The sequence below is a fragment of the Prunus avium genome, chromosome 3 (assembly GCF_965620075.1).
Source record: "Prunus avium chromosome 3, drPruAviu1.hap1.1, whole genome shotgun sequence".
In the NCBI taxonomy this organism is placed as follows: Eukaryota; Viridiplantae; Streptophyta; class Magnoliopsida; order Rosales; family Rosaceae; genus Prunus; species Prunus avium.
This window is the reverse complement of record NC_142286.1, coordinates 2563778-2583196: the sequence shown is the minus strand read 5'-3', so window position 1 is coordinate 2583196 and position 19419 is coordinate 2563778. Positions and strand designations below refer to the sequence as shown.

At 35.7% G+C, this 19419-nt stretch overlaps 2 protein-coding genes and 1 long non-coding RNA gene across 3 annotated transcripts; 1 reads left to right on the top strand and 2 right to left on the bottom strand.

Moving 5' to 3' along the window:
- The first annotated feature begins 572 nt into the window (after positions 1-572).
- LOC110764807 (small ribosomal subunit protein uS2y) lies at positions 573-3083 on the top strand. The gene is made up of 5 exons (XM_021967834.2): positions 573-854; positions 1540-1802; positions 2005-2202; positions 2328-2541; positions 2780-3083. The coding sequence occupies exons 1-5, from the start codon at positions 710-712 to the stop codon at positions 2878-2880; spliced, it is 921 nt and encodes a 306-aa protein (XP_021823526.1). The 5' UTR covers positions 573-709; the 3' UTR covers positions 2881-3083.
- Positions 3084-5357: 2274 nt separating this feature from the next.
- Positions 5358-12974, bottom strand: LOC110764804 (phosphoinositide phosphatase SAC2). The gene is made up of 16 exons (XM_088250345.1): positions 12480-12974; positions 11442-11646; positions 11190-11355; positions 10299-10521; positions 9759-9835; positions 9476-9663; positions 9297-9394; positions 9056-9189; positions 8837-8965; positions 8294-8657; positions 8074-8195; positions 7808-7906; positions 7035-7214; positions 6645-6821; positions 6450-6540; positions 5358-5829 (listed from the first exon to the last, which is right to left on the bottom strand). Exons 1-16 carry the CDS (start codon positions 12570-12572, stop codon positions 5725-5727), a joined length of 2451 nt encoding a protein of 816 aa, XP_088106471.1. The 5' UTR covers positions 12573-12974; the 3' UTR covers positions 5358-5724.
- A 4089-nt stretch (positions 12975-17063) lies between these two features.
- On the bottom strand, positions 17064-18242 carry LOC148295446 (uncharacterized). Its single transcript, XR_015834747.1, has 2 exons — positions 17775-18242; positions 17064-17310 (listed from the first exon to the last, which is right to left on the bottom strand). It is a non-coding gene; the product is annotated as an uncharacterized LOC148295446 (long non-coding RNA).
- Positions 18243-19419: the final 1177 nt, after the last annotated feature.

The window sequence follows — 19419 nt, the reverse complement described above, 5'->3', positions numbered from 1 at the left end:
CGGTGTGAGCGGGGATTAGTCTGGGTTGTGGTTAAGGCTTAAAGATGCCACCCATAATTGGGGCCCATCCAAGACCACCTCGTGGTTCAGACCAAAAAACAGAGAAAGGGACTCCAATCATTAAAATAAGAAGGTAATGAATTTGTAGTTAAAGTGATTATGAGCAGTTATCTCTCAATTCGAGATCATGTGTCCTTGCACCCAACTTAACAAGTCAAAGTTCATTCTAGCCCCGTAATTATGTGTGGGGTGGTCCGTCCTAGGATTTACATAATGTTTGAATAGAACCGGGACATATGGGTAGGTTTGGAGTAAGGTATTGAAATTCAAAATTAATCCCAAAAATGTCTATACTTGAAATAGTCCGGTTCAAATTTGACCCGAACCCAAAATTTTGTGGCCAATCCATTTCAATTTTACCCAAACCCGAAATTTTATGGCCAAGCCAAGTGTCGAACCCTACTCTAAAAACGGGTGGATTTATTGGTTTTTCGAAGAAAAAAAAGAACCGAAAAAACCAAAAATAAAAACAAAGAGAAAGAGAAGCAAAGGTTTGCAAGGGTTTTATTCCCACCCAGCCTCCCATATATAAAGGAAACAAACTCGCCGTCTTACACCTCACAGCCTTGTTTTCACTCTAGCACACAAAACCTCCAGGAGGGATTCTAGGGTTTTCAGAGGCTCATCTCTCTGTGTTGAAGTCTTAACCATGGCGACCAACGCTGCTGCACCTCCGCGTCAGCTCTCTCAGAAAGAGACTGACATCCAGATGATGTTGGCCGCTGAGGTCCATTTGGGCACCAAAAATTGTGACTTTCAGATGGAAAGATACGTCTTTAAGCGCCGCAATGATGGTATATATATCTCGCTTTCGTCAGATTTAGTCATTTTCTTAGTCTTTGTTTATGCTTTTGTTTTTGTATGGATGCTGAGAAACTGCATTTGATATACGTATGAAAGATCAGATTTTTTTATGTATTTTTTATTATAGCTGTTTGTTTGTATGGTGTTTGAAATGATGGGTACTATTAAATTTGAGCTGAATTGGCCGAGAACATCTTTTTGCATATTGGGCTTGTTGGGTAACTTTTGCTTTTGCCAGATCTGTATGGGTCGTTTAGCTTTAGTATTAGTTGACAGTTCTGGTATATTTTATTTCTCTAATGTTCCTTTGGATTAAATGTTCTTTTTTGCCTATTTAAACAGCTTCATTGGGTTGAACTTAATTGATTTTAGAAGATGAAATGTTTGTCTGCCGTTTGGGGACTGTTTCTTAGATGAACTTGTTATACAATACCAATACTTTGAGTTTTGTATTTTTGATTGCACAGAGTTGTTGTCGAGCTAGATGAACATTAAACTCTACAATTTCGGTTGCGTGGTGATGAGTGGTTGTGATGCGCATTGATTAGGCATGAAATTGTGCTATCTGCGTAGTTCCCCCTATTGTCTTTCTTACCCCTGTTGATTTAATTGGAAGTGATCTTTTGTTATTGAATTAGAAGTTGGTGCTTAATTACTAAATTTTGTCTTTCTCAGGAATTTACATTATAAATCTTGGCAAAACCTGGGACAAACTTCAGCTGGCGGCCAGGGTGATTGTTGCTATTGAGAATCCCAAGGATATAATTGTACAATCAGCAAGGCCCTATGGGCAGAGGGCTGTCCTTAAGTTTGCTCAGCACACTGGTGCTAATGCAATTGCCGGGAGGCACACTCCTGGTACCTTTACCAACCAGATGCAGACTTCTTTCAATGAGCCCCGTCTTCTCATTCTGACTGATCCAAGAACTGATCACCAGGTGATGATCGTCTTTCATTTCTAGCAATGGAGTTTTATGCTATGTTAATTTTGTGGTTCTTGCAACTGTAAAAATTATGTTACTACCCAGGCCCCTGTGAATTTAGAAATCTTAATTTATTTGTGATGCTGTATTTGTTATTTTTCAATCTTATTCTGCTCCTTTGTCTCATTGTGTTCTAATAATCTTTATTTACTTGCAGCCAATCAAGGAAGCAGCTCTTGGAAACATACCCACCATTGCTTTCTGTGATACTGATTCTCCTATGCGTTATGTTGATATTGGCATCCCAGCCAATAACAAGGGAAAGCACAGCATAGGATGTCTGTTTTGGCTCCTAGCAAGGATGGTTTTGGAGATGCGAGGTTCCCTCCGTCCAGGGCATAAGTGGGATGTCATGGTATATTTTGCTTTAATTTTGAAATTCTATGCCTGCACTTCTGTGCCTTATTTTTAAGCAACTAGAGGGCTCGTTTAAGAATAGTTTTTAAACCTTCTTAGTTTCACCCAAATTTCTATTGGCAGGTTGATCTGTTCTTCTATAGAGAGCCTGAGGAGGCCAAGGAAAAGGAGGAGGAAGAAGCTGTTGCAGACTCAGGTTATGGAATGGGTGGATATACTGCACCCGTTATTGATCTTGGTGGTGATCAATGGCCTACCCAAGCTTCTGATGCTACTTGGCTAGCAGATGCCCCTGCGGCTGCCCCAGCTCCTGGTGTTGGCTGGAATGCAGAACCAGGTTTCACTTGTCCACCTTTTTTAATTTTGTAAATTTTTGCTCTATGTAAATCAGTCATTCTCTGTGGTTAGCTCATTTCCTCCTGGATTCTGCAGGGTGTTAGAAAATATTTAATGCTTGAAAGCAGGAATTCCTGTGAACTTTAATATTTTTCGCTATGAAGTATGCACATGTTTTTTCCCCTCTACCTAATTTGACAATTATTCTTTTTCCCTGTTTCTTTTATGTTTGATTTCAGCACCTTTAACGGGAGATGTGTGGGAGGCGGCTCCTATTCCACCAACACAGGCTCCTGCCCCCTCAGTTGAAGGGGCTCCTACTGCCACTGGCTGGGAATGAGCAAATTTTGGAAGAGCGTTTATCACAATGTCGTTGAATTTGTAACGGGGCTAGGTTTTCTTTTATTCTTCTTTGGGTTAACTTTATGACTCCATTTTCAAAAATGGAATTGTTTTTGAAACTATTAAGTTCTAGATTTGAGTTTTTCTTGGATATCTTGATAAGATGTTATCCTTGTATGAATTAAATATGCTTCTTTTTAATTATTTGTCTTAATCTTTGAAAAATAATAGTTTCTGAATCTATTACGATTCCCCCTTATTTCGGACTACTCAGAATGAAGTCGTTTATAAGGTTAAGGAAATATTTTTGCTCACCACTTTAACCTAAGGTGTATTCTCACTATTATTCTCAACACTTGACATGAGTTCATAAGCATAACCTTAGTTAACTTCTGTTTTGTATTTAGGCTTAATTGCTACAATGCGCCTTGAAATCTTGGTCAATTCTCACTTTACCTCTTTAAAGTTAAAGTGACTCATTTTGCCCTCTTGATCAAGGTTTGACGTTCCACAGTGCCCTCGTTTGGGGGGTGGGTTTGTGGGTTCTGGGTTCATTGTGGGGTGGGTCTGTGATGGGGGGAGGGGGGGGAGCTCGAATGGGAAAGGGAGGGGAAGAGAGAGAGAGAGAGAGAGAGACAGACAGAGACAGAGAATGAGCTTGAGAAATTGCTTTGGCAAGAAAAAAAAATGGTGGGATTTTGTTGCAGGTCAAGGGAGAATGAGCTTGAGAAATTGCTTTGGCAAGAAAAAAAAATGGTGGGATTTTGTTGCAGGTCAAGGGAGGATGGGTTGGAGAAGAAGACGCAGGGGGTGGGGTGGGTGGGTCCATAGGATTTTTTTTTCTTTTTTTTCTTTAATATTTTTTTTAAAATATTTTTTTTAATGATTTGATGGATCATTGGATGAAATGTTAATGATTTAGACGGCAGGGGGAACATTGATAGTAAAATTTAATTCGAGCCTTTAATTCGCTAAAAAAAAAGGTCATGGGGTAAATTGATAATTAGGTACAAGTTCAAGGGGCATTTCGGCATTATACCCTTAATGTAATTAGTTTTTAATTACATAAAAAATATCAATTGTGTTTCTATATTTGCCCTTGATAGAAGCTAAACTTAAACCACCCAACAACCCCACCCACCCAGCCACGCAGGCAAATTCCTTCCTCCCCGACGCCAGAAACACTTTTTCTCGCATTACTTGAAAATACTTTTGATAAATATAAATATTAAGAACTGAAATTATGATAAATAATATGATAAATTTATACTTTTTTATATTAAAAAATTAAAAATAAAATCGGATAATGTGTCCTATTTTATTGTTTTAACTTCTCTCGTAGGAGTATTTTATTGTATTAACTTTTCTATCTTTTAATGTACAAAAAATTCAAAGCATGTTGGTAATACTTATATTATACTGATGGCAAAACAACTTCAACAAAATTCAATTCAGTTTATATTTAATCCAAATATTATAGTTTTGATAAACCAAGAAGTAAAATAAAATTGTTACCAAAAAAAAAAAAAAGAAGTAAAATAAATTTCTTCACCTGATTTAATGTATTTCATTTTATATTATTCACACTCATTAATGTAAATAATGAATGAGTAAATAATAATATGTTATTACTAATTTCATTTTAAAATGTAGATTTATAGAACAAGCCTTGCATCTGTGAGACCAAATTCGCTAATTTCATTGGCGAGGATTTCATCCTACCTTTGGAGATGCTCTTATTCAAAAGAATTGCAATTCCTGGGTTAAAAGTCTTTTTGCTTTGAGACGGTTATAGCGCCTTGCAAAAATATAAATAAATAAAATTCGAGTTTGGCTTTGTTTGTTTGGTTTTTTAATCTTCAAGCTTTGCTCAAAATTTTTATTTTGGGTCATAAAATCACAGTAACTCAAAGAAAAATCTCTATACATATCAAACTATGATTGGTAGGAAAGTATGAAGGCAAGTATTTTCCTATAGTTTATGAGAGGCAGCTTCGATATTGTCCAAATAGGCACTAGGTTATTTTATTTTGTATTTTTCCATCTATCTTGCTTTGTGAGAGCAATTTAAAGCTATGTTAACGCAATTACCACATCACATGCCCTTGCTCCTTTTAATGTGAGTCGTGTTGAGATAACCATCACTTGGTTGTGTAAATGCCTTCCAGCATTGCAAGTTATGAAATTACCAGCAAAACAATGACACAATCTTCTTGTATGTCAATTAGCAAACCAATGCCTCAAGCCACTGTGCAGGGTTTGGTTGGTTGCCCGAATGGTTTTCCGATCCAATCAGGGTTTCACTTGGATCACCTCTCTCTATTACTTTTCTTGAGGACAGTAGGTTTACTCACAAATGCTGCCAAGTTCCATGCCCAAAAGCATTGTACTTCTCAAGGTGAACACAATTTTTGGTGCATTACCACCTGACCGGCACAAATGCATACACAACAAATAGATGAAAAGAAAATGAAATGAAACAAAACCTGAACCTGCATTGAGCGTGAAGGGAGCAAATTTGTTGTTATCTAAATAATATCTACAGGTAATTAATTTTAGAGAAATTAGAACCTACAAGAAGCGGTTGAGTTGACAACAACTGTAAGAGTTGCTTATTGCTTCTTATCTTTACTTCCCTATCATGACAATGGACCTTATGACAAGATAAACTGTAAATTCTCAATGACCCAAGAATTAATTTCGCCTTGAAGAATATATTTCTCAGCACATCCCAGTTACTATGCTCTTTTGGTTGATATCTTACCATTTATTTCCTGTACAGGAACCCAAATCCTTCGGACGGGTTGAGTCAAAGTTATGATGCAAAACCTTCTAGTTAGCTTCAAAGAAACAGCAACTCCCCGTTATCTACCCAGTTCATGAAGCTTTTTGAATACTCGAGTATGACGTTATCATCACTGAGCTCAGATTCACATAGCCCTTTGCCCTAATAAATCAGAAAAAAAAGGCCTTCAGAATTTGTTTTTATGCTAAAAAATGCAGGAAAATAAAGATGACAAATTTTAATGGTTCCACAGATCTAACAGAATATGGCAAGTCTAGAAATCAATCTTAGGCAGACATCAGTTGTACAAAATTCGAAAGCAACTAAAATACTTTAAAATAGCATGATTTACTTGTTTCATAAATTCAGTAGCCATAGTTTCTATGAAATTAGACCATCCCTTTTCAGACTGTCCTATACCCCTCCAATTTTTAAGATGTACCATAGCCTGCAGTCGTCTGCTGTAATGTCATTACCATACTTCTTTTCTTTTCCTTTTGGGATAGTTAGTGAGTGATGTCAATGGATATATACCAAGGTATTTTGATCTATCATTCAAAAGGTTCCAACTACTTTCCTCTATTTTTATTCTGCAAAACATAGTCAAGTGGTCCAGAACAAAGAATGCTATGGCAGAGTTCTCCTTATCTAAGTGCAGTAGAATGGTATAACCAACTTATTTTTTGTCTGTTCAGCAGGAAAGTTGCTAATCTTCTCTAAATAAACACAAGTACTAAAACAGTTTCATGTAATTCCAGCAAGAAGATAAAAAAATAACTCACCTTTTTTGTGGATCCAGATTCACTTACAGATGTACTCATTTCAACCTTTGGTCCATTCACAAGATTCTCCGACGAAACGCTGGCAAAAGACCTACAGACAAGAACCAATTATCAGTTGTCTGAACTAGAAAGTTCACACGCAATGTTGCCAAGTCTAATCTGCATGCTTATTTTCGCGAGGGTAAGAATAAGTACCTTCCAGATGTTTCTTCTTCACACGAATTTCCAGATGAAGAAAACCAGTCCGAATTCAGAAAATTTGAGAAGTTACAATCATAATCATGCTCATCATAAAAAATATTATCACTTTGGAGGCATTGGTCTTCTTGCATTCCACTAAAAAGCTGCTTGCAAGGCATTGGGGAAGTGAACCTACAAAAGAACATTATTAGACTGGAAGTCGGGTTGACATACAAACCTTTTAGACCAACTTCAACTATCCTTAACTTTGGAAAGGAAAAAGTAATTGTTGTAGGCGTACACCAATAAAGATAGACCAACCATTTAATTTCTTGGCTTCGAAACTTAAAAATGTTGCAACATATTCTCTTGGTAACAAGTATATGAACTACAATTCAAGCATACCTGCAATAGGATATCTCACTTTCACAAGTTGGGATTGCTGGTGCAGACTCTGAAATCCCCTTGCTACCTCCTTGTGCAATTTCAGACAAAGGCTGATTGTGTCCTACATCTGTACTTGCTATAGGTGAATCACTTTCGGAAAGCATATGGCCATCAGATAGTGACCTTTTGATAAATGACCTACATATATAGAAAGTGGTCTTTCAAGTCATATGTAGAGCAAGTCATAGGTTATTTATTCGTTTTAGTAACATCAGACAGACAGGAGACAGGAACTGTAATATTGATCTATTGACCTTTTTCATAAGAAGTAACAATAGATTTACTTCTCATCCTCATAAGAAGACAACTATTTTTAACCCTAAATATCATCCAACCAGATATCAGAGATCTGGGATTACCAATTCTATGTTCACTAAATGATTAAAGAACTTTTATAAGTTGTTAAACCAATAAGAGTTGTACGTATAGAATTTCAACAAGAAAATTATTGTGCCTTTTTAGTTGCCTCCTGCAGCAGCAATATAAACCTAAAGAGATATGAGTCACTCCAGTACAGAGACCAATGTTTCCAATTATAAAACGTATCCAGTGATAAATTTGAGGACTAAGTTTTCCTGTATCCAGAGATTATCCCATATTGACAGAAAACTGGAACTTAAAAGAACACTGGATATGTGGATATGTGTGCATGAATATGTTAACTATTTTCAATGTTGGTCTCCCTTTGAATTTCAATTACAAAGAACAAACAGACAGATAGCATTTCATACCTAACATTGTCATTACGCCTCCCCACATTGTAATGCTGGTCTGAATCCAATTCCCACAGTGCTGGTTTACCCTGTAGTGGTTGATAGTGCCCTAGGAATCTGCACAATTATGAAGAGAAATAGTGCATTCATTAGATTACATTATTCCCATGGAAATACAGAGTATATCAAGGTACAATTTCCAGGGTCCTTGAGTTTTCTTTGGGACAAAACAAAGGCAACTATTAACCTGTTAATCACCAAAAAAAAGGGCTTATTTGACTTACACATTAATAGCATCTTGTTTCTCAGCATCCATGTAGGCATTACTGTAAAACCGTTGTAGAGTTCTAAAGAACTCCTGCGACTGAGTTGCTGCCTTCCATTGGCCTCTAGTCTCAGAGAATATCTGTTTCAAACAATTTATTTATATCAGATACCCGGAAGTCGAGATCTGAAATCATGCAATTTAAGTACTCTTCTGCAGGAGATGTTTAGAAGGGTTACCTTATTGTGAGCTGCGGAACCACCGTATTGTAGTGCAAGTGTGTCACCCATTGCCTCATAAACTCTCATCAAATCTTCAGCCAGAGGGTTATCTAGATCAATATCTGGGGATTCTGTAATTCCTAAAGCATGCAGCTGATGTCCAAGACCAACTAGCCCATAAGCATATTGCGCAACGTTTGTGCGATCTAAACAGTCGATACAATTGGTCCTCAGGACTCCTTTTTGAAACATTGGGGATCTAACGTCGTAATTTCTGCTTGCATCATCACTACCATTGCTAATTTCTGTTTCTAGGCTATCATCATCCTCATCTTTTCTGGAACAGCTATGTTGCAAGCACTTACCACTATCATCATTTTTCCTGCATCGCATCAAAGTTGTAGGCATTGTAAATAGCTTGCAAGTACTTTAAACATACATAGTTTGAAACACCTACGAGTACATATGGTTATATGTACCTACTTTAAAACTACTGAAAAACAAATCATATAACATAGGAATACCAAGCCAAAAGGCGGTCTCTTGACAAGAATAACTTACTCAAAGAAGGAACCCTTCAATAATCCTTCAGGCCCTAAATTAGGAGTTACTTGACAATAGAAGATTCCAGTCAAACCCAATGCAAACGTAGCCACTCTTCCTAGATCTGTCAACACATTGGTAGCTTTGCTGCAAAAGATACAGGTTCTATTCATCTCAACCATACTTTTAAGTCATAGACATTCTTTTTATCTATAATACAAAGGGAAAAGCTAGTACCCTCTGGCATGTTTGTGCAGATCCCAATGGAGAAACCTTAGACGACTCTCATCTGTTAAACTCTTATTGATATATGTGATAGCATTTGCAAACTCCGCACGGAGAATTGTTTCTCGAGGCTTCTTCTCACATTTCTAACAATAGCAATTATTATTGCAAGAAGCAAATAAGGGAAGACAGTTGAAGGACAAGAATAGCAAAAAGCAAAGCATGGATGCCCATTCAAGTAAACAAGTCCTACCTTAATCAGATTCAAAATAATTATTGGATCTCCATATCTCTGGACAAGATTTTCAAAATGAAGTCTTGTCGCCTCGTAATTATGATCCTTCCTCGATACTTGCAAAAGATAGAATGTCAGTGAAACATGTGAGAAATAACCACTGAGAATAAGACAAAGTGGGTGTTCTGAAGTCATACATATTATGTCAGGTTTGATATTTAGACGAGAGGTTTCCTGGGACCAGAAAAGGGGAATTGAGCCTCGGTTCTGCACAACAGAACTTATTTGCACTGGGGATCCTTCAGAAGCATCTTCAATAACAATCTGTTCTGTCTCAACATCATTAGCTACTCTACCTTTCTCATTTACACCTCGCTTTAAATATCTGCACATGTGGGAACTCAGGTGTATGAGACATATCTAAAGAATATAGCATTAACAATTAACTAATACAGGAAAGAGCATTAGCAGTATACAAACCTGGTGCCAGCAAAGTGGCGAGAACGTCTGGCAATGAGGGTCAACTTGAAATCCCTGCCAGAAACAGAAAGATTGACCTGGATATTGAAGCATGAAACCATCAGTATCATATCAAACTTTTCAAGTTTACCATAAAAGTACAAAACAATGTGCACAAAACTTCCTTAGGAAAAACTATCAAGGATGAAATCCTGCATTAATCACTACACTGTCAAAGTCATGGGACATGGGTACAACTAATCACAGACCACACTGTCAATTTATTCTGGAAATTCTGTAAACATTAAGAAATAGAAAGCGCTCCCAAGAACCGGACTTACGAAAACATTAACAAGCTAATACCTAAAGTTACCAATTACAAAATGTAACATCACCAAGATTTTCAGACTTTGAAAATGGGTAAAATAGTGACACACATACAAGGAAAAAAATAGCAAACTGAAGGAAATTCAAGTGCAAAAGAAGTTCTGTCATGCTCCGGTAATAAATCACTCAGTTTCTAGTTATAAGCAGTGCCACTGAAGCAATTAGCGTTCTTACCTGTTTAAAGAATCCATACACCAAGGCAACTGTCCAGAGAGTATTCTTCAGACTATTTCGGATTCCGCGAGTCAAGTATTCATTCCAAACAAACATTTTTTCATAAAGGATTGGTCCTGTCTTATTATCACATAAGTTCTTTTGCAGACTAGACATGACGTGGTATGAATAGCTGAAAAAGAAGTCCTTTGTGAGATCCACTGTGCTTAGGAGCTTCTTGTATCTATGTCAACAAGAAAAGGAAAAAGAGGAGTAATGTACATCAATAAATAACTTTATAATTTAAACAAGTGGAAAAAAAAATACTGATGAAACAACTTTATGAAGTACAAATATTAACCAGAAATGGGAAAAAAAGGAGAAAAGGGAAGAAATTGATTTCCCCAGTGAAACCCTGATGATACCTTGTCTCATTCAATATTTATATTTACATCACAACGGCAATGAAGTTTGCCCCTGCACATGAACTGGCAAGGCAAGTGGCAATAGCCCCTAAAAAGCTTAACAAAGAAGGATCTAACAAAGAACATTTCACATTTATCAAATCAAAATAGTCCAGATTCATTATTTGCCTTATCTTAGAAATGACAAACTAAGGTACAAGAAGAACAAGAGCCAAGTCTGGATTGAGAAGGCCCACATCATTAATTTCACACTGAGGGGTGCATTAACTATTAACAATATAGTACACAGATATCTCCACAATGAAGAACTTTCTACTACTAGACTATTTTCCCGACACAAATTAATTGAAACATAAATAACATAACACCATGGCACAATTCTTATCGAACTACAAACTGGCAAGGTAAAATTCTGAATACTACTCTCTTAGAATGCTTTAGAAGTACCAAGTACATATTACATTTACATACAAAATGGACAAAAGACCTGTTCTCATTCTTAGAATTAGCCAATTTTGATCGCACAGCAGGATTTGGAACTGGGATCATCTCGCTCTTGGAAATTGCATAGATTGTATGGCCACAAATCGCTCCAATTTTCCTTCTTTTTGTAATAATTAGCATGTAATAAGGTCCCAGAAATTTCACAAACCCTAAAATCAAAAGAAAACATCTTAAGATTTTAAAGTAAGAATGCAAAAGATGGGCAAAAGTATAAAACCATGCAAAGAATTCGTACCAACAATTCCATAACAAATGGTGATAAATTTAAGTCCACCCATTGATTTGTTTCCTTCATGTATCCGTTTTAGAAGGTCGTAGCACTCATCATCCGAATATGTTGCAGGATCTTCAAGAATGGTTAACTCAGATGGATCCAATCTGTCAATCTTTAACACCCTCCAAAAGGTTCTGCTTTTGTCTCTTCCTATCATATAAAAATTCTGTTGCATACAAAACTCGCATTAATAATAGATGAGCTCAACATTGGCACAACAATGAGGTGAAAGAAAGAAACAAGCCAATGGATTCACACTTTTTTTTTCTATGTTCCTAAAAGGAGAGCAATAAAACAGACAGATTTCAACAACCGAAGGCATTAATGTCCAATTTCTATCTGAACGAGTTAAAAAGAGATTAGATTTCCAAATTAAATAGGAATAGAAAGAGATTGTAAGGCCAGTATTCAAGCTTTATTGCCCTGAATTTTAATAACAAATCAAATTAGATGGACAGCAGGTCAAGATTTGCAAAGGCTCCCGATTCAGTGTAAGAACTAGCAGATTCAATGGCAAAGCCTATCCGGAAATCTGCATCAATGAAATTTAACATATATACATATATGAACTCAAACTAACTAAAAATCATAAACCCAAATCATAAAGTTGACTAAAATCAGTGTAGAATCAGAACCAAAACTTAAAAACTGTTCAAATCTCAAATATTTGTGCCAAAACTGAATTGGAATGAGTTCAACACCATCCTCCTCCAAGTCAAATCCAGCTTTACAGAACTAACATTAGCAATCTAGCAGGATGCGTATTATGCTGATCCAGTCAATGCAAAAAACCAAAAAAATTGCAAAAAAGAAAAGATCAAAATCAATAGCGACTAGCAGTCATGCATAAACAATTCAAACACACACACACAAACAAGAAACCAAATAGGATATGCATTCCAAAAATCAAAACAGATCAAAGCTTGAAACAAGCACACACACACACACAATTTCCAAGTCTATACTGAAAACACGCATATGTATGAACATGTACAGTACCGAGCGTGTCTCGTAGAGCTTGAACTTCTGCAAGAAGCAAGAATTGGGTTGTTCTGGGTCGACCCGATTAGGGAGCTCTGTCTCGGAGTTCATGATTTCGGACGAACCCGAGCCTCAAAAAGCCCGGGCAAAAGCTTATATTCAAAACCTGTAAAAGCACTCTAAAACCAACTCTGCAAAATATTTTTGAGAACCTCAAACTTTATATATACAAGAGATACAGAGACAGACACATATATGTATATGCGTTACACAATGAGAGGCAGAGAGAGCCTGTGAATATATATATGTTTCAGAATTCAGAGTACAAGTTTGAAAGAAAGAAAGAACAAAAGGGAAACTATTACAAACGAAAAGCTAAGAAGCTGGAAGAAGCTCTTTTCTCTGACTTTGTGTTTTGCTCATTAAGCAAAGCAGACAGAGAAAGGCTTTCAGATCCTCAGGGATGCAGAGAAAGGCAAAGGCAGCTTCCGCTTCTGTATCCACAAAAAAACAATAATATAAATAATAATATTGCCAATAATAATACCTCCGTCTTTTTTTTTCTTTTTTTTTTAAATAAAGAAAATCTGGGTTTTCTTGCTGGGTCGGATTTATAGTTTTTCTTTTTTTTTTTTTGGTTGAAAAATTAGTGACCCACTGAGTCAACTCAAGACTTACCAAATATTTATTTATTTATTTATTTTGCAAATATTATATGTTCATTATTGTCAAATAAAAAAAAGGGAAAGTAAAAGGTTTTATTTTATTTCCAGTGTTTGAGGAATTTTGTCTTTTTGGCATATGATGCTTATTTTATTTTTACTTGGGTGGGGATGGGGAGACGTATCTCCAATAATTATTCACTTTTAAATGGAAAAAGAATATTAAATTAGGAAAAGGAAATACCAAGATGATATCATAGAAGTGAGAATATGCTTAATATGCTTTCCTCTACTCAACCGGTCTCCTTTTTATTGTGAATTACAGAATTAGATATGTACTTGTATTAAAATACTTATTCAACTCGTCTCCTTTTTATTGTGAATTACAGAATTAGATATGTACTTGTATTGAAATACTTATTCAACTCATCGTAAATCTCAAATACATATATTTAATGTTTATTAAATACAAAATATAAAATTTGTGGGAGTCATGAGATTAAGTTGGAAGCCACTCTAATAATAAATTCATATAAAAAATAACCAATATATATTTTAAATACGGCCGGTTCAGTCGGGAATTAAAATAGCATCCCTGTCGCGCTCCTAACTTCATACTCAAAAAAGTATGTATTATGTAAAATTGGCAATAAAAACTCAAATGCTTGCATTTTGCGTAGATGAGAGTACAAATTTACGGCTGAGTTCTGGTCTTGTATTTGGTGATCTGCCGACAAATGGGGGAATTGGCTTTTATTCAGATTTTTGAAAATTGAATAATTACCATTTCAAGAGATTTGTGAAACCACATTCACTCATCCTAAGAAGCAATGTGGGGCCAGGCAATAAATACACTCCTCCTAACAAAAACAAAAAACACTTCTTCCACACTACACGTATGTTTATGTTTTTTCTTGTTCTAACCCGAAGAGAAAGATTGTGACATGTTATCTTTTTTCATGTTGCCTTATTGCAATGTTATCTCCAAAAAAACAAAACAAAACAAAACTCTCCTATTGTAGAGAATGTGATTTCCTTCCAATATGATCTCAGATTTGCTGACTTGTCAAATCGATTCTCTTTTTACTGGGGACCATAATGCACATAATTTAACCGAACCCCTTCTCTTTTGAAATCATCTGTCAAAGAAAAATTATTTAGTCATTTGATTAATAATGTGATAATTTAGTATTTAACCTGAGTTGTGATTAACACGAATCTTCACCCTATATATGTAATTTTTAATAATCTTTAAAAGGTGACCTAAAAGATAGGTGATTCTAGTTAATAAAAATTGCAAAAGGAGAAAGTAGAAAGGAGAAGGTAATTAGCATTCCTTAATCATGTTAAATTGATGGGTTGTGGTGTTATATGCTTCACCCTTGATAACACATGAAAACTAATTGCCATGTTTTCATCATAACGTGGACAACAAATCTTCCCAAAACCCACTTGTTGCTTTAAAGAAATAAATGTTTGACTCAACACAAAATTCATAATAATTGTAATTTATATATATGTTATGCATAAACAACTACTTTCAATTGACCAATTTTCCGAGAGTATTTTTACTCACCACTTTAACCCAATGTATACCCTCACCACATTTCTTAATACTTGATATGTGTCAATTGATATAACCATGATTCCATAAATACAAGATCCCATTCACCGCCCTTTGGCACAAGTGCCTATCATGTAGCAAGAGGTGCGGCAAGTCAAGTTTGTGCATCCTCCTCCTCCTCCGCATGAAGTGGTCAACATCATGTTTGGTCATCTATCTAGAATGCCAAGGTGCTAGGCAAGGTGCGCCACTTTTGGTGGAGAGTTTGCTCAAATATCCTCCATATATACAAAAGACAATCTTCTTAAGAAGCATGTGCAGGTGGACAACGACTGTGTTTTCTCCAACTCCGATATGGAATCATCGCTCCATGTGCTTAGAGACACTAACGGACCCATGAATTTTTTAGCGGATGTGCAATTTTGAAAGGCTAAAAACTTTTTGTGGATTGAACATCTAAGGCTTTTTACCTAGATTGACCTTAGGTCCCTTCATGCATTCATATCATACATGAAAAATTGTTTTATGTCAAAATATTGACTAAGTATGAAAAAATGGTTTTTCTGAATAATCATTATCCCAAGATAATTTTTGGCGGCTTTTATTCCTTACACATCAAATAAGAAAATTTGATTTTATGGGATTTTATTAATGAAGTATATATTGTCTTAATGAGCCATCATTTTTAACCTAAATCATATTTTGCACTAAAACCGATTTTTCATATTTTGATTTGGTGGGAATTTGATTTTCTAGTATTTTTATTTGAATCCAGATAGGGGGTACTTCCTTATTTACATTGTAAACTTAAGTAAATAGAGTAATATAAAAATAAATGAAATTAAAAGGACAAAGACATTTACTTGCTGAAAATGGAAATAAGGTAATTTTTACACCTGGAGTGCACCACCACCAGCTGAGCAAAGGGGCAATTTAAAGCACTTACAATGGTTTTTCCCTTGAAAGGAGGTGCACTGCACCTTAATAGATCTGCTACTGCTTAGATATTGTCCGTTTGCACAGAGTGTGTGGTTCATTCAATTTTGGCAGGCAACGGCGGCCACCGAACAACTAGCACGAAGGAATGGGTTCATGCATGCTCGGAATCTCTCGCAACCCATGTTTTTGAAATCTTTCTTATGACTTGTTGAGCTATATGGGAAGTTGGTATTGGAGAGCTGCGGTAAGACTTCAAGACTTTAAGAAAGCTGCTGAGCAGAAATACCACAGCAAAGGACAAAGTAACTTAGTGCATAGATGGACCAAACCTACTATTGGCTGTCTAAAGATGAATGTTGACGGCCCTGGCAGCCCGGGAGTAGTGAGGGCGGCAAAGGCATTGTTGTTCGCAATGAAGATGGCCGCTTTGTGGTGGGTAAAGCAACACAGGTTCAAAATGTTTTTTCAACGGGGGATGGAGTGACATTGGCGGAGGAAAAGGGTTTGCGTAATATTGCTTTTGAGAGTGATGCTCTCGAGATTGTTTCAGCTATTCGAAGTACATCCATGGATAGATCTTTACTCGGGCATGTTGTGGAGGTTGGTGCATATCAATGGAGATGGTTTTACCCACATCCGTCGCGCTGCCACAACGTGCTTTGCTCTTCATATTGGGACCTCACTAACTTGGTTTGAGGAGCCTCCAGATTTTATTTCAGATGTATTATTTGAGGATTGTAACTTGTAGTTTTTACGGGTATGTTTCTAAGGGACGGGGGGTTTCATTCCTCATCATTAATAAAACAACAATTACCTTTGTGTCAACAAAACAAAAAAAAAATCCCCGATTTAGCAACCATAAGTACATATATGTACTCAAACTTGCAATACAGATCCATCACATAACGATAGAAACGACAACTCCGTATAAAAAGCCAAAACTAAATAAAAATAAAATAACCTAAAGATAAGACAAACCACAACAAACTATGAAATAGTTCCTGAAAATTATTATACTTAAACAAACTAAAAATAGGACACCCCCCCACTTCCCATCAATGATTTCATATATACTATATATGAAAGGCAAATGCAAAAGTAATTAACAGTGGGGTCAGTGGCGGATCCAGGAATTTCCTCTTCGGGGGTCAACGTTTAAAATCTCACAATTTTTTTTTAGACAAATCTTTTGTTTTTCATTCTTCTCTGTCTTTTTTTTTTCTTTCTATCTCACATTAATTTATCATTAAACACATTTAATATAAATATAAAATTAACTCAAATACTCAAAATTGCCTCAATTCATTTTTAAAAACCCAATAAACAACAAATAATATTATCATAAAAAAGTTAAAATTGAAAGCTTCATCATCTTACAAAGTTTATGTGTATATCAATCTCACAAAAACAAATAAGTACACAACTTAATTAAAATAAACACAAATAAATCCAAGTTACAACTTAGTAAAAAAAAAAGATACATTCTCAGTTTCAATGGTCCATATTTCTCTTTTGTAATATTTCTACATGCTGATTGGAACTTGGAACAGGAGAGCCACTTCTGCAAGTCTGCCACTTCAGCTTTCAAGGAAGCCATCTCCTCAGTTAGCGCTGCACACTCACGCGTCCTCGCTTTTTCAGCACCATCATTTTCCTCCCACTTGCGTTGCGTTTCTCAACCCAACTGAAAGAGAAGACCAAAACAAAAACAAAAAAAGAAAAAGAAGAACAGAACATAAAGTGAATAAGGAGGAGGAAAAAAAATAGAACATAACTGAAATCTCAACCCAACTGAAAGAGAAGACCAAAAAAACAAAAAAACAAAAAAAAAAAAAAAAAAAAAGAAGAACAGAACAGAAAGTGAATAAGGAGGAAAAAAAATAGAACTCAACTGAAAGAGAAGACCAAAAAAAAAAAAAAAAAAAAAAAGAAAAAGAAGAACATAACAGAAAGTGAATAAGGAGGAGGAAAAAAAATAGAACAGAACTAAAATCTAAACCCAACTGAAAACTCTTATAATAACCCAACTGAAAACTTCTCAAAAATTTCAACCCTTGAAATCTATATTTGATATTTCACGATCTAACTTCTTTCGATGATGGATAGGATACGGCCAGTTGAAAGCTCAATCAATTTCAATGAACTAACCTGTTTTGAAAACTCTGATGAGAGAGAGAGGAGGGAGATGAGGTTTTTTTAATTATTATTTTGTAAGTAAATTTGGTTATTTCCCTTCAATGAAGCTAATGAATTACTTTTGTATGAAAGGGGGGGAATTATCGGGGGGAAAGCAGCAGCAAGCTGCGTTTTCTTTTTTTTTCTTTTTTCAAAAAACCTGTGAAGAAACGACGTCGTTTTGATGTTGAGCGACCCAAAAAAAAACTTAATTAGAACGACGTCGTTTTGACGTCCAGCGAACAAAAAAAAAAGGAAGGCGCGCGCTGCGCGCTGGGCACAAGGCAGCTGCACTGCCCTTCTTCTCCAGCTGCACACAAGTTGCCTCTTTGGGGCATTTCGTCGAACACCTTGCAAGGGTCAAGATTGGCTGCTCTAATGGAGGATTTCAGAGATTGCAGGGGTCAATTGACTACCCTTGCTCCTCTGTGGATCCGCCCCTGAGTGGGGTGGTCAGTCTCATTGTTGTTGCATGCAATTGTCACGTCAGCATCAAGTTAAATCATTTCATCGTTAAATCATCCAGAAATACCCTTGAAATATTCTAGGATGCATGAATTTTGCAAGAATATATAGTAGACAAAAAAGAAAAAGAAAAAGAAATTGGCCCTTTTTTTTTTTTGGTGTGTGTGCTGGACAACACTTTAAATAAATCTGTATGGATCTGACTTACTTCATCATTCATTTAGTCTTTTTTTTTTCTTTTGATTACATCAATACACGCATCACACTAAATTATAGTGTACTAAAAAGTTTATTTAAGTATACAAAAAGTAATCATGCAAAAAATAATAACATAAAGTTTTTCTTTTCATTAAATAAATACAATTACACCCTCATGAAGCAACTATTCCTTTCAATGTTGAGCTAGATATATAGAAGGTCGAATGGAAGACCCATGAGGAAAACTCATATGTTTTAGGGAAATGCTTCCAAATCAATAACACCATTAGTGTAGCAGTGTTATTTTGATAGAATTGTTGTAATAAATAGTCTCATTATATCGATATCATCTCGATAAATATTCGTATTTTTCGTAATTTTTCCCTATATTTTATGACTCAACTTGGTGAAAGCATTTGATGTTTCATTTTGCTTTTCGATTACATTCTTGAGCTCAACGTGTTGCATGTACAAAATTAAATATTATATATCTCCAATAATTTTCTAGGTCTCCATACTTTACGAGTACGATCAACAGCCTATATAGACCAAGAAAATTTAAAAATTTAAAAAAATTAAAAATTAAAATAATATGGATGTAAATGTTGAACAAATCATGGTTTTGCTTTATGCACATAGATTTCCATTAATATGATTGATAGATGTAAAATTCAACCTACCAAACATAAGAAATGAGTTAATTGCGTTGAGGTGGGCAACCCTAATCAACACGTTTAGCTGTATCCTCCATGACCACTTCAATTTATTTCTCATTACACAGTTTTAAATAATAATAAATCAATAAAATACATTTATTTTCCACCATCCTTATCTTCTTCATTGTCACTTGCCTATAACACAAAGGAAGAAAAAAAGAGAGTCAATCAAGGTCGTGTGATGATCGGACGGCTGTAACGAAACCAAACTCGGTGAGATCTAGTGGGAATTACTTTTC

Bases quoted from the DNA above. Each gene is read 5' to 3' on its own strand.
- LOC110764807 (XM_021967834.2), top strand. From the start codon at position 710: ATGGCGACCAACGCTGCTGCACCTCCGCGTCAGCTCTCTCAGAAAGAG. The intron at 1,803-2,004 runs GTGATGATCGTC...ATTTACTTGCAG, and splicing joins ATCCAAGAACTGATCACCAG to CCAATCAAGGAAGCAGCTCT. The intron at 2,203-2,327 runs GTATATTTTGCT...TTCTATTGGCAG, and splicing joins GGCATAAGTGGGATGTCATG to GTTGATCTGTTCTTCTATAG.
- LOC110764804 (XM_088250345.1), bottom strand. From the start codon at position 12,572: ATGAACTCCGAGACAGAGCTCCCTAATCGGGTCGACCCAGAACAACCC. The intron at 11,356-11,441 runs GTACGAATTCTT...TTTTGATTTTAG, and splicing joins CATTTGTTATGGAATTGTTG to GGTTTGTGAAATTTCTGGGA. The intron at 9,395-9,475 runs GTATGACTTCAG...ATCTTTTGCAAG, and splicing joins TATCAAACCTGACATAATAT to TATCGAGGAAGGATCATAAT.